This window comes from Crinia signifera, chromosome 2, assembly GCF_055691185.1.
Source record: "Crinia signifera chromosome 2, ASM5569118v1, whole genome shotgun sequence".
NCBI lineage: Eukaryota > Metazoa > Chordata > Amphibia > Anura > Myobatrachidae > Crinia > Crinia signifera.
In genome coordinates this window covers 87,280,603-87,294,256 of record NC_139218.1, presented here as the reverse complement: position 1 = coordinate 87,294,256, position 13,654 = coordinate 87,280,603, and the positions used below count along the sequence as shown (strand labels likewise).

Sequence of the window (13,654 nt, the reverse complement as noted above, 5' to 3'; positions counted from 1 at the left end):
TGCTCCTGTGCTGTGCAAGGATGATGCTGCTGATTTTTGAGGCTTTGAGAAAACAAATGGAAGGTGCCTTGCTGGCGGGTGTAAGACGCACTCACTTGGTAGTGTCTGCAGAATCACATCCAATACATATTGTAGACGGGTTGCCGGCACTCAGCTCCAAACACATCATAGGGCCCCGTGCCCTCGGTAAAGACCCTGGCAGGGTCTTTACCGAGGGCACGGGGCCCTATGATGTGTTTGGAGCTGAGTGCCGGCAACCCGTCTACAATATGTATTGGATGTGATTCTGCAGACACTACCAAGTGAGTGCGTCTTACACCCGCCAGCAAGGCACCTTCCATTTGTTTTCTCAAAGCCTCAAAAATCAGCAGCAGCATCCTTGCACAGCACAGGAGCACTAGTGCACTTTTGGACACGCATTGTTTGCACTTTATTACAAGCACACAGCACTTTAGTCATTGAAGCGCTGTTAGCAGGTTTTCCTGCTCTTCATCAGCACTGTCAGCACTTTATTTATTTATTCATTGATTCCACGATGCACCAGCACTTTGGCAATTCAGGGACAACAGTTTGATTTTTTTCTGATTGTGGGATCGTGTATGGACACTGGCAAAAAAATTTTTTATAAAAAAATTCTTGTTTTCTTTGCGACTTTACTGGTTCATCAGCCCCTCTTGCCCTTTGATAAGGGAAGTTTTCTTTACAAAAGCACGTGGCACTTTTAGTTGCGCATTTACACTTTAAGCATTTAAGCCGACAGGGTCCTGTGTCGACCACCCGCCAATATGCAGCAGACAGGAGAAACCGTACACCAACGTGTGACACTGACACCAGGTTCCCTGTTCAGTTATTCTGAGTCTGAGGCGGAAGGGATCCTTTTCCAGGATGATGCAGAACAATTGGTAGGAAAAGATAACCCCAAGAACATTTACCAAGAACTGTTCAAATATAAGAAACGTGAATTGGACTTTTTTTATCATGGCCTCACATTGTCCAACTACTATAGGGACAAGAAGATCCCTAGGGGTTTTCGTATACGTAATGTCCCCACAATAGGCCGCTACAAGGCGGACTTCTGCATTAAATGGACCTCGATCCTTAATAAATGCTCTTTTGACCTCCTCCTCCTGGTCATTGAGGAGTCAAAAAAGGAGTTTGAGGCGGCTAAAACGAAGTTCAAGGCATATGAAGATCTCAATATGCCCAAATTACAAAGTGAAACATCAACAGATTGGCTAGCCAAATTGGGCGCAGATATAGCCAAATATAAAGATGAACTAATTCAGTTTAAAAATGCAAAGCGCACGAAGGTGGACCAAGACTATGAGCTTCAGCGCGTTTATGGCTGGCTCACAGGGGCTTCCTCTGCTACCGAAGAGAGACAGGGGCAGAGACTGAGAACTTATCGCAGTCGCACCAGATATATGGCAGATTCTGCCACTACAGGTACTGACAGCGATACAGGCGACAACAGAGATATCCCAGGTTCCCGCCCTTTAGGGGTCCGCACGCGGGCTCAAATAGCTGGCAAAGATCGTCGCGAACCAGAAGGGGGCGCCAAAACCTCCGGGAGAGGAAGAACAGCGAGGAAACCCCCGAGGTCCCGCAAGACTTAGTTTTCAATCTATCCTCACACACCTTGACACAGACTGAAAACAAGTTGTTGCACAGAGGATTGTCCTTTATCCCCACTTGTCCTGTTGACCCCCTGCAAAATAAAATTGAGATTTACCAGTTGAATCGCAAAATTCGATTAAAAGAACATTTCAAAGAGGTACCTAGCCAAGATAAATCCATTGCCATCCCGCCACATATCACTGCGTTTAAACCACGATCCACATTTGAACCTATAAGCAACAATGCCTCTTTAAAAACTTATACGAGGCTATTAGAAGCAGAATTCAAGAAAATGAATGACATCAAGATACCATCGAATAAATGGAACCTTTCCCAAATGGAGCGTAAAGCCTTAAAAGACCTGGCGTCCTATCAGGACATTATTATCCGACAATCGGATAAAGGAGGATCGATTGTAATCCAAAACGTGTCCGATTACAGAGAGGAGATCCAACGCCAGCTGGCTGACACGACGGTTTATTCCAAGCTCCGAGGGGACCCAACCCAGACCTTCAAGAGGGAATTGGATTTGTGTCTGGGGAGAGGTGTGCGGGATGGGATCATAACGGACTCCTGTAGAAAATACCTTACAGTCGAGTTTCCGGTGAAGCCCATCCTGTACACCATTCCTAAGATACACAAACATGCTACTAGGCCACCAGGTAGGCCAATTATATCGGCTCGGGGGTCCATCTTCCAGCCGATTGCGGTCTACCTGGATGGGTTTGTTCAACCTCTTATCCAGTCCAAACCCACATTCTTGAAGGACACAACATCACTTCTGATTGCTCTTAATGATTTGGGACAGTTGCCGATGGACTGTTTACTCATCACCATCGATGTTTGCAATTTGTACACATGTATTCCCCATCAGGCGGGAATTCAGGCTATGCGCCGACTCATTTGCAACAACATTGCGTACAATGGTCCTGACCCGTCATTTTTTCTGGAGTTATTAGAAATGGTGTTAGTTAGGAATTATTTCTACTTCGATAATGCACATTATCTTCAAACATCGGGGGTGGCGATGGGGTCGAATGTGGCCCCATCGCTAGCCAATACCTACATGTTCGAGGTAGAAAATGATTTATTCTTTGGTGACCCACAGATTAGTAAGAATATCGTTCGATATTTCCGATATATCGACGATATTTTGGTGTTTTGGGCAGGTACAGAAGGGTGTTTCAGAGAACTGATTGACCATCACAACTGTACATCACACCCCGTTAAATTTACCTATAAAATAGAGGCCCAAAAAATTGACTATCTCGATGTGACGATTTCTTTAAGTTCTGCGGGCATTTCCACGAACATCTATAGGAAACCCACTGACCGCAACAATTTGTTGTTGTCATCCAGTGCCCATCCGATACATTGTAAACAATCCCTGCCATATAGCCAATTCTTGCGAGTACTCCGGATCGTGAGCAATCCGGAAACAGCTCAAGAAGAGCTGAGGACTATGATGTCTAAGTTTAAAGAGCGAGGGTATAAACATAAAGATTTGGAAATTCAATGCCAAAAGGACCTTACTAAAACTAGACAGGAACTTTTAACATCCCAGGTTCCCACTAAAAAACAGGCCGATAAGTTGGTTTGGGTCAATTTATTTTGCCACCAGTCCTCGGCCAAAATTCGTACAGCAAAAAAGTTCTGGCCTATAATTACAAGTGATGCAGGGTTAAACCTACAAGAAAGCAGACTCATGCCAGCATTTAGAAGGGGGAGAAACCTCAAAGACCAACTGGTCAAAACAGATATTACCAATTGGGGTAAAACCACTAAAACAACTTTTCTAACAGTTAACAAAAAAGGCTGCTTTAGATGCCCACATTGCACTACGTGCAACGCCATGCAATCAGGGGCCACAGTAGTACATCCGTACACAGGCAAAAGGTTCCCGATTAGGTTCTATCTGACGTGCACGTCTAGCTTCGTTGTTTACATCATCTTTTGCCCATGCTCACGTTTATACGTGGGCAAAACGGAACGGCAGTTCAGAGAACGGATGGCGCTGCATCGTTCAGCTGTCCGAGCGGCCCTTCAAAAGGGCACAAGCGACCAGCCGCTAGCACGGCACTTTGCGCAAGCCCGACACCCTCTGGCCTCCATACGTTGGATGATCATTGATCATGTACCACCATTGCCCAGGGGAGGAGACAGGGGGAAAAAGCTCCTTCAGCTAGAAACAAGGTGGATCTTTAAGTTAGACACCTTGGCCCCGAAGGGGTTAAACGAGCAGTTGGGCCTTCGCTGCTTTCTATAGGTGTCTAGCTTATACATCCAAAAGGTTCACTTGATTAACTTGTACAGAAGTATTATCAGATATGCTGCCCTGAGTTCACTTAGGTGATATATTTATTACTTTATTATACATGATTTCACAAAACCTGGGATAAGACCCAGGAGGTGTGAAAAGTAAGATTATACTTGTTCACTACAATGTTTGTCCTTATTTGTCTTTTATTAAGTAATTGCACATTATGTAGGTATAGTTTTCTTGTCCATATATCATTGTACTTTGTTTGTCTACGTTACTCAAATTCACTAGGAATTTTATGCGCAAACCATCTGCTCTATTAGATATACCGCTGTCTGTTACAGTATGTTCACGTTATGTTTGGTTGTTTTGCAGTGTCACTTTTGCTTGCAGAGACAGCGGAGCATATCCAGTATGACATTGCGCTCATCACATCATGTTTTTTCACATCCCTTCGGGGTCCAATTCATTACATGCACGGAACGGAGATAATTTTTTATTTCAACAAAACTTTATTGTTCATTTTGTTTGGCTCACAGATCGGCTGGTTACCGCGGTAACCACTGAACTGTGAGTGACGTCAGACGTAGGCGCCGGTTACAGACGCCCGGAGACGCACGCTGTCCCTGGAAGCCAGGGTGATGCTTCACTGTATTTAAGAGGTGAGTGTACACTTTACTTTCATGTAAGCTGTTTGAGAAAAGCCTTGATTAAAAGGCTGAAACGTCACAGAACAAGCTGGTCTTGCTGTCTTATTCATTGAAGTCCCCAGTGCCGCGGCTGTCCTCTGTCTATATATATATATATATATATATATATATATATATATATATATATATATATATATATATATATATATATATATATATATATATATATCCAAACAGGATATCAGAGTATCCTGTTTGGAGGATGGATACCAGGTTGCCTGTTTGATTGTGCTGACCCTATTGCATGTATTCCTGATGACGATCTTTATTGGATCGAAACGTCACGTTACGTCGGATATAACTATTACTTTGGAATAAATTGATGTTATTAAGACCTTGGTGAGTGCCCATTTTCTTCATATTATGCCTTGATGTTTGCTCATCTGGTGGAGCACCCCCTTTCAGAGTGCGGTCTCAATGGACATTTATATATATATAGAGAGAGAGAGAGAGAGAGAGAGAGAGAGAGAGAGAGAGAGAGAGAGAGAGAGAGAGAGAGAGAGAGAGAGAGAGAGAGAGAGAGAGAGAGAGAGAGAGAGAGAGAGAGAGAGAGAAGAAGATCACACTTACATCTAGCAAACTACAACTGCTGGGGTGACCTCCAGAACCGTTATAGTCCAAAATATATTGAAGAATAAGAGGCACTCCCCAGTCTCAAGTATGCAATAAAAATGCGGGCTATTTGTTCAAACCTTCATAGATGAATATATCAAAGTGGCTCTCAATGTTTCCGTCCTCTAGGGACCATCATCGGGAGAATTAATCCATGCACATCAATTGTGATATAACCACAGCTCTAGGTAGTGCTGTGTGGTTTGTGCTGTGGTTATGTCACAATATAAAAAAAAATTAATACTCAAATTATCATCTTACTGTAAAGTCCTATTAGCATTGCATATAATATCAAAATGTCAGATTTTGTTCTCGTTTATTATACAAATCTTAAATATGATCCCATTACATTGACTAACTGACTGTTGGATCTACTTAAAACTGAACATTTATAGAAATGGTATTACAGCATCTACAGTATGAACAATGCAATTAGGCATTTGATCAAAGTAGAAGTATAATATTTCATTCTGTTTTACAAGTCTAATGCCTTTGTGATTTTCTGATGACATTATATTTTTCTCTTCACAGCTGGTAGCTTTGGAAGATGAGTAAAGTATCTGTTATGGGAACATATACCATAGCAAACTGGCTTATGAATCTAGAGGATTTATGGCTGTCCCTGTCTAAATGCATATATTATCTGCAACACCATAACTGACAGCAAGCTGATATGAATCAAATAAAAATGAACTGATTTGTTAGCACCAGCATATTAGAATGATCAGAAAATATATATATTGATGTGTACCATTCTGTCTAATCACTACACAATAATTAGATTTTCCTAGCCGCAACTTGAATTAATTTTATATATATTAGAAAAAAATATGAGCTGATCCTTAAACCGATATCTTTTAGACGATGATTGATCTCTTGCATTTATTTTACAATCCAAAGCAATTGCGGTAATCTGACAGGTGGGTATTACCCACCATTATCAAAGGATCTCCGTTTATTAGTACAACATTGAAAAATAAATAGAACAGCTCGAGCGAATGTATCCAATGGCAACTTTCATTTCTCTTTACGCTTTATTTCAGTTAGTGATGGATTTGTGGAAATGCTAAAATGTTCTGTGCAGCAAATTGTGAGCTTAGGATGTATTTCAGCTTGTCATAAATAAACTGCTGTCACCGGAAAAAGAGAGTTATTTCTGCAGTGACATCTTAAAATGTTAACACAGCTGATGCTTACTTTTGTGGAAAGTGCAGGAATACACAAAGCTGAAAAGTATAAGGGGCCCATTTATGAAGGATCTTGGATGAATATTACCGTCCAGGATCGCATTGTAAGATGCAATCTTATCACCTAAATGTATTGTCCCCTCACACATGGACAGGGCTCTGAAAGGGTTTCATCATTTTTGTTGATCTTTTGTGCTGTATTTTAACTGTCCTTGTACCTTGGGCCTTATTCTGATTGCTTCGCTCCCCCTGCGCATGGGTAAGAAATGTTTTACATCTGTGCATGCACATTTATGCGCATATGCAGATGCTGGGTGCGAGCAGGCATGGCGAACTGCTAATTCGCCTTCCAATTCACACCTAGCAGTGCGGGTGGTGAGCCTGGGGCAGCAGCGATGGGCTGCACCCATGGGAACGCCCCGCGTTTCATGCACATTCCCATGAAAGCATTGGGCGTTCCCAAGTAAATGCACCCATGATGCAGGTACAGTGACATCAGCGGTTGTCAGCAGCCCGCCTGCTTCCCGTACAGGGAGCATGCAAATGTAAGACACCAGAGAGGTCTCTTACATATTCGTGCACCTTCCAAATCATTGATGGTTTCCGACCATCAAATGATTTGCCCCCCGCGCCCAAGGCTACTATTGGATGCTTGTGCTAAATATTGCAGCATTGCGTGTGGACCAGAATAAGGTCCATTGTCCTTTTGCTTTAACAGTTTCAAGTTATTTCCCTATATACTTCCATTCCTGTCTTTAAACCCTTCTCTGTTGGGCAGAGTTAAGGAGACCAATGCTGGGATATTTCTTCAATACCGAGATTGAAAAACTCTCATTACCCAACACTGGCCTCTAGGCATCACGCCACATGCATTGGGAACTGCTGTGTATCAGTCCTTAAGCAGGCTAGCGCAATGCTGAAGGGTGGGGAAGTGCTTGGCTGTGCTGCTGGTGCTCAGTGCTGCATGACATATATAAGCAAAAAGCGTATGCACAAACTGATCCTGAAATCCCATGATTTGAACCTCCAATCCCAGTAAATCCTGTGTATTTTGCAATTTTGGTGGGCAGCACAGATGTGTGGGCAGCATGGACGGTGTAATGGTTAGCATTACTGCCTCAAAGCAATGAGGTCATGGGTTAAAATCCCACCATGGCCCTACCTGTGTAGGATTTTTATATTCTCTCCTTGCTAGCGTAGGTTTCCTCCGGGTACTCTAGGTTTCCCCCCACAACCTAAAAATATACTGATACTGTAGGTTAATTGGCTCCAAACAAAATTAACCTTAGAATGAATGTGTGTGCATGCACATGTGTTAGTGAATGTAGATTGTAAGCTCCACTGGGGCAGGGACTGATGTGAATGTTCAAATATTCTCTGTAAAGCGATGTGCAATATGTGTGCGCTATATAAATAACCATTAATAAATAAAATAAATACCCCATTGAATTGTGTTGTACTATTAAGTGCCACTTGGATTGTGTTTTTGTTTTGAAGGCTGCTGATATACATATTAATCTAGAACACCAACCACGCTAGCACCTCAGACATAATTTTGTGACTGGTTATTTTTTGCCTAAATCCCAGGATCCCACCAATCTTGGGATTGGCCTCCCTTGATCGGTATAATCGGTATGAGGTTTGTGCTTTTGAAAGACATTAATTGTCAAAGTACAGTTGACACTTGAAAGCACTAATGATTCTTGGTTTTGAACTAACTTTAATCATTTACATTTTTCTGCTTGTATTAAACTTATGCATGTGCAGGAGTTATGGAACTGTCTTTATTTCATGTAGCACTTTTCTGCTTATGCTGTATGTATATATATATATATATATATATATATATATATATATATATATATTGGCATCTGTGTACTTGTAAGTGTGCTTATACATAGGGAATGCACAACTGAAAACACAGTATTGATTGATGCCTGATCAATGCCATGTCAATTTGAGTCATACATTATAAATCAATTTGCTTTGGCAGAGCACCCATTAAACTAAGAATACCTCCCTGAATGCACAATGTCCACTTCTTGATGCTAATCTAAAGTCTTTACACACAACATGAAATCCTGTTTTCTCAGACAGTAGCAACCCATTTGGCTCATTTTTATCAGTGACACCACTGGTCATTGCAGCAGCCAGGAAGGTAACAATATAAGCAGTGACAGTACAGTTATCACACAGAGAACACATACCCACCAAGCTGTGCAGTGCCTAGGCAGCCATCAGTGGCGCCACTGGTCGTTGCAGCAGCCAGGTAGGTAACAATATAAGCAGGGACAGTACAGTTATAGCAGAGAAAGTACAGTTACCACACATGAGACACTGGGTTACAGATGACTGAGTGCACAGTTCCTAGGCAGCCATTTGCGGCACCATCTTGAAGGGCTCAACAGGCCAACTTCCTGTAGGGAGAGCCAGTGTGGGGGGTGATAGTGGAGATGGAAATAGGGGGGGCTCACCCGAAGCTGGTGCGGCTTGTGTGTGAGTGAGTGTGTGTGTGTGTGTGTGTGTGTGTGTGTGTGAGTGGGGGGGGGGGGTGCTACAAGGGGTGCTGCCAGGGGCTGAAGGTGACTCAGTGCAATTTCATTGAAACATGAATTCTGTAAATTCACTGAATGTGAACAAAAATATTTTAGACTGTGCAAGTACATTGGTGGATGTACATTAGTTTACAAATAACTGTCCTAAATGCTGTGCTTAATGCCATCTTTTATCTCTTCCTTATTATTTTCAAATAATTATATTTCTTTTTTCCCATTTTTATGTGTTTTGCCAAAGATAAGTACTATAGAATCTTCCTTGTACAGCTCTGCCTTCATTCAATTGAGACCCAGTGGATTTGTGGTGCATTTGCTTCATGATTGACTAGTAGTAAATTAGAGCTTGAAGCCTAACAACATAGTATATAATATACTTTCTTATTTACTTTTTTTACCCCATACTTACCAACCTCTGTCCCCTTATATTTCTGTCAACTGACACCATCTCTTTATTTATTTACCGACATGGACAAATTCTAAATTTTCAGTTAGAAAGTAATAGGCTTGAAAAATAATTATTTTATTCAGTACCAAATATGCATCATCTGTTTGGAAATAGGGATTACAATGATGGTCTAATAACTAACAACTTTATTTTTGGCTTCAAATCCACTCTTCACAGCTGCCTCCATGATGCATAGATCTGTGTGACATTTGTTCCATAAGCTTGGTCTTTTCTTACACAATTCTTCCACTTATTCGTATTACTTTTGCTCATTGATATGTATAGTAGCCATGGCTAGCCATTACAGTTTTGGTAAAAAGAAGGAGTTATAAAGTAAAAGTATAGGAAATATTGGCATTGTACTGATGGCAGCAAAGAAGAATTTATCATATCATTGCAATATTTTTTTTTGTTTTTCAAGTACAAATAAGTTTATGACCACTACCCCCGGTGAAGAATAACTAAAACTACAGTATGTCCTCCTGTGAAATGCTGCTAATGTTCCAGTTAATGGTTATTAAATAAATAGATGTCCATGTGTCAGACATATGTTATTGGCAGAGAAGGCAGCCATATTATTGATTGGAGGAGTCCTGGCTCCAGTGCCACAATACTGAGGGATTATTCAATTAAAATAATTAATTGAGCATTGACAGTTTTGGGATTGGAAGAATGGTCTAGACTCTGGAGTACTAAATGGGACAGGCTCCCTGCGCCTTTGTGGAGTTATCTGTGGGTGTGTCCGCCTATATGACTCACAGCAAATGCCATGTATAAATAGCCTTCTCCTGACCCCCAGCTGCTGAACTTGGGCTAGAGATATTGGGAGAAGCACCACCATAATGTTCTGACACTAGAATGCCAAATAGTGACTTTTGCCACTGTGGAACTCTCTGTGCCCATACATGTGTATCCCTTGTAACAGCAAATGATGCACAGAGAGCACCACAGCAGCTGAAGTTGCTGCAGGTAGCCTGTCCCCTCTAGAGTTCCAAAGTCCTGACCATTGCAACAGTAAAAGCACCAGAGACAGATGTACTGTAAGATACTGTTCACAGAACAATGTACCTGAACTAGACACCAGTACAGAATACAAAACCACAGACTGTGGCTGTTCTTCCCTAGTCTCATGTACATTTTAATGCTAGTGTGGCACTTCTAATAGACCAGCTTCGACATTACAAAGGGCACCCCTGGCAGAAAATAACTGCAGAAAATTAGGAAACATTGCTCCTGGGTTGGGGTATGCAGGGGAACAAGAAACTAATCCCGGCTAGATGGTTGTACACTGGAGCAAAACACTGAGGATTAGTAATGGCCATCGACCATAAATGTTTCATGATCATCAATGATTTATGGCTGATGTAGAATAGTTTTGCCATCAATAAGACAGAAACAGATAGTTTCTCAACATCAATGGCACAGCATATCCAAATAGTTTTTATTTTATTAATTCCCTATGGAGCATAGCTCTGCCCGACACCTGTGAAGCTCCACCCAAAGGTTCTGATTGGCCCAGGTCCTGTTATTCACAGAAAAGTGATAAACATCAATTGACAAAACCATTAATGGTCATCCATTTCTTAGTATGCTGCCATAGATAGACATTTGCACTATTACCATTGATGAAGCAAAAACATGTGACAGCATATAGCCAATAAGATCCCATTTTGAGATCCGGGTAAATCCAAAACTGCACATCTCTAATATTATCTGTAAGTTTACATCCAAACACGCAAAAGCTGCTGCTTAATACATTTAACCCTTACTGTCAACAATTTACAGTCTTATCAATTAAATCTGAAAATTTGTGTCCTAATGCACAAACCAATGTTATTGACTCCTCTCAATAGTCATCTTGCATTAATGCCACCAAACACATTTCTTTCTAACAATACAAGTGACAAAACCACTCAATAAAGAGGCAACATTTTATACTTGTTTTTACATGAACTTGGCAAATAAAAAAGCACAAGATATTTTCCATTTAACTAAAATACATTAATACTGCAGTTCTGTACTCAGTAATCATATGTGTATATCATCTCTAAACAGTTGATGCACATAAAATACCATATAACGACAATTCAGAGACAAATCTGGGACACCTGGGAAACTCTAAGCTCTGTAAAGGTGCATTCACGGTGCAATTTGAGCTTCTGATTTTAACTATATATTCAAAATCAGAAGTATATTTGACACAAATTGCACCATAGCTTGCCGCATGGGATCCTCATTGCAAGACAAAATAGACTGTGCAGGCAAGCCAATTTTGACTATATTGTGTATAATCTAGTGTTTTAGTATAAAGTAGTCAAAATAGGTCATAGTTAAAATCTAAAGTAAATATAGTCAAATACACAAATAAATATAGCCTATATGATTCTGGACTCAGGGGAGTTCAAGGGATATAGTCAAATTCAGCCATAGCCAAAATCTTATCGTGTGTATGCACCTTAAGGCTCAGACTCTTGATTTCATAATTACAGTAGGAGCAACTTTTGAATGAAACAGTAGCAACCAATGGAACACCCATTTTCCTTGGTTTAACGTACTAGCAGGAAAAGGTATCTGTTGATCAATTTCTGCTGCCTTCTGATTATAATGTTATAAAGAGTCCTTATGGGTTTAAAATAATTTTACATCTTTAAAAAATTTGAACTTTGCTTATGTGTCATTCAATTGTCTTCTTGGTGGAGACTCCAAAAGAAAACATGGGCATGACCTGTTGTATAGTGATCAGTTTTGACATAGTCCCCTCCATGTCATTATACAGAATTTCAATGCTGACATTATGACACATGGAACTGGCAGCTTGATTACAGTTGGCACTTGATATTTTACATGTCATAATGTTTATGTAAAGGTGCAGGAAGCTGGGCAGATTTGAAAAACTGAAAAAGCTTTTAATGAACTCTCAATGAGTAATACTTATGGGTTTCATGTACACGAATTAGCTAGTCAATGTGTAATTAGCCAGACATGTAAAAGCTGATGCTTTATTGCCGTTCAAGCAAGTTCCTACTGTAATAAACAATAAACTATACTCATTCATATTCTGGAATTTTAAATCACACTATAGATACAATGAGTCGAAATCAGCTTAATTGTTCTTACAAAGTATTTTCAGATTAAACTGAATAAATACATTCTAAAATATTCACATCGAAAATAAAGAAAAGAATTATGAAATACCTGTCACTGTCAATTCAGTGGTTCTTCTTACTAAAAAACTTCCATACTTCAGTTCACAGGTATAATTCCCTATATCATCTTCTCTGACTTCCCTGATAACTAGAGTGTCCCTTTTCAAAATTATACTGGGCCTCCACGTCTTTGCTTTGCATTCCTGTTAAAACAAAAGTAAAAGTATGCATAAGAAAATACCATATTAATTACAATAATTACTATTATTATTTCTCTACATCTATTACAATAATTAATAATAAACTATGTACAAAAAAGAACACAATGATTGAATAATAAAACCATATTAGAGAATTTTAAAGTACCTGTATACTCCCATTGTATTAAGCACTACAGTAATTGATTTTCCTATCAGCTGTCAATAGTTCATATAGGAGAAACCTGATCTGTGAAAAGGTTATTTCCCAATATTATATTCTGACTTCTTCAGTCGACAACCAATCTGAAGCCCCAATCTCTGAAAATCAACACCCCCCCTGCTGTGTAAAACTGTTTTAGAGTTTCACTTAAAGATTCAACCAAATGAAGTTTAAAGCACAGGTTCTCAAACTCTGTCCTCCGGACCACACACAGTGCATGTTATGCAGGTCTCTTCCTAGAATCACAGGTTAAATAATTAGCTCCACCTGTGGATCTTTTAAATGTGTCAATGAGTAATGAATGTACCGGTGCACCTGCCGGGTGACCTGGAAAACGTGAACTGTGTGGGCTCCTGAGGACCGATTTTGAGAAAACCTGGTTAAAAGCATTTAGACAACATAACAATAACATTTAAATAAGTCTGTAGCTATGTCAGATATAATAATATAACGTAACAATTTATTTTTTCGCTTTCTAGTGTTGAAAGAAGTTTCAAATCATCTCTATGGCAGAGCACGGTAGACAAAGGTATTTAATTATTCAAAGTCTTGATTCTTAATTAAAATCTCAGATAATCTGACATGACAATGCTAGAGAATTTAGTGAAATATGTTTGCTTTTCTTTTTTAAATATTTTTACAAATAAATTGTAATCAATACTTTGTTGAGCCTATCACATGACCTTAACAACCAGACGGTAA

General features: G+C 40.0%; 1 protein-coding gene across 1 annotated transcript in view; it reads right to left on the bottom strand.

The window, feature by feature from the left end:
* The window catches only part of IL1RAPL1 (interleukin 1 receptor accessory protein like 1), a 1,364,460-nt gene that overhangs the window by 539,765 nt on the left and 811,041 nt on the right, over nt 1-13,654 (bottom strand). Inside the window, exon 5 of the mRNA XM_083172527.1 lies at nt 12,582-12,735. Within this exon, the coding sequence (XP_083028653.1) occupies nt 12,582-12,735 (154 nt within the window). The remainder of the gene's footprint in view (nt 1-12,581; nt 12,736-13,654) is intronic.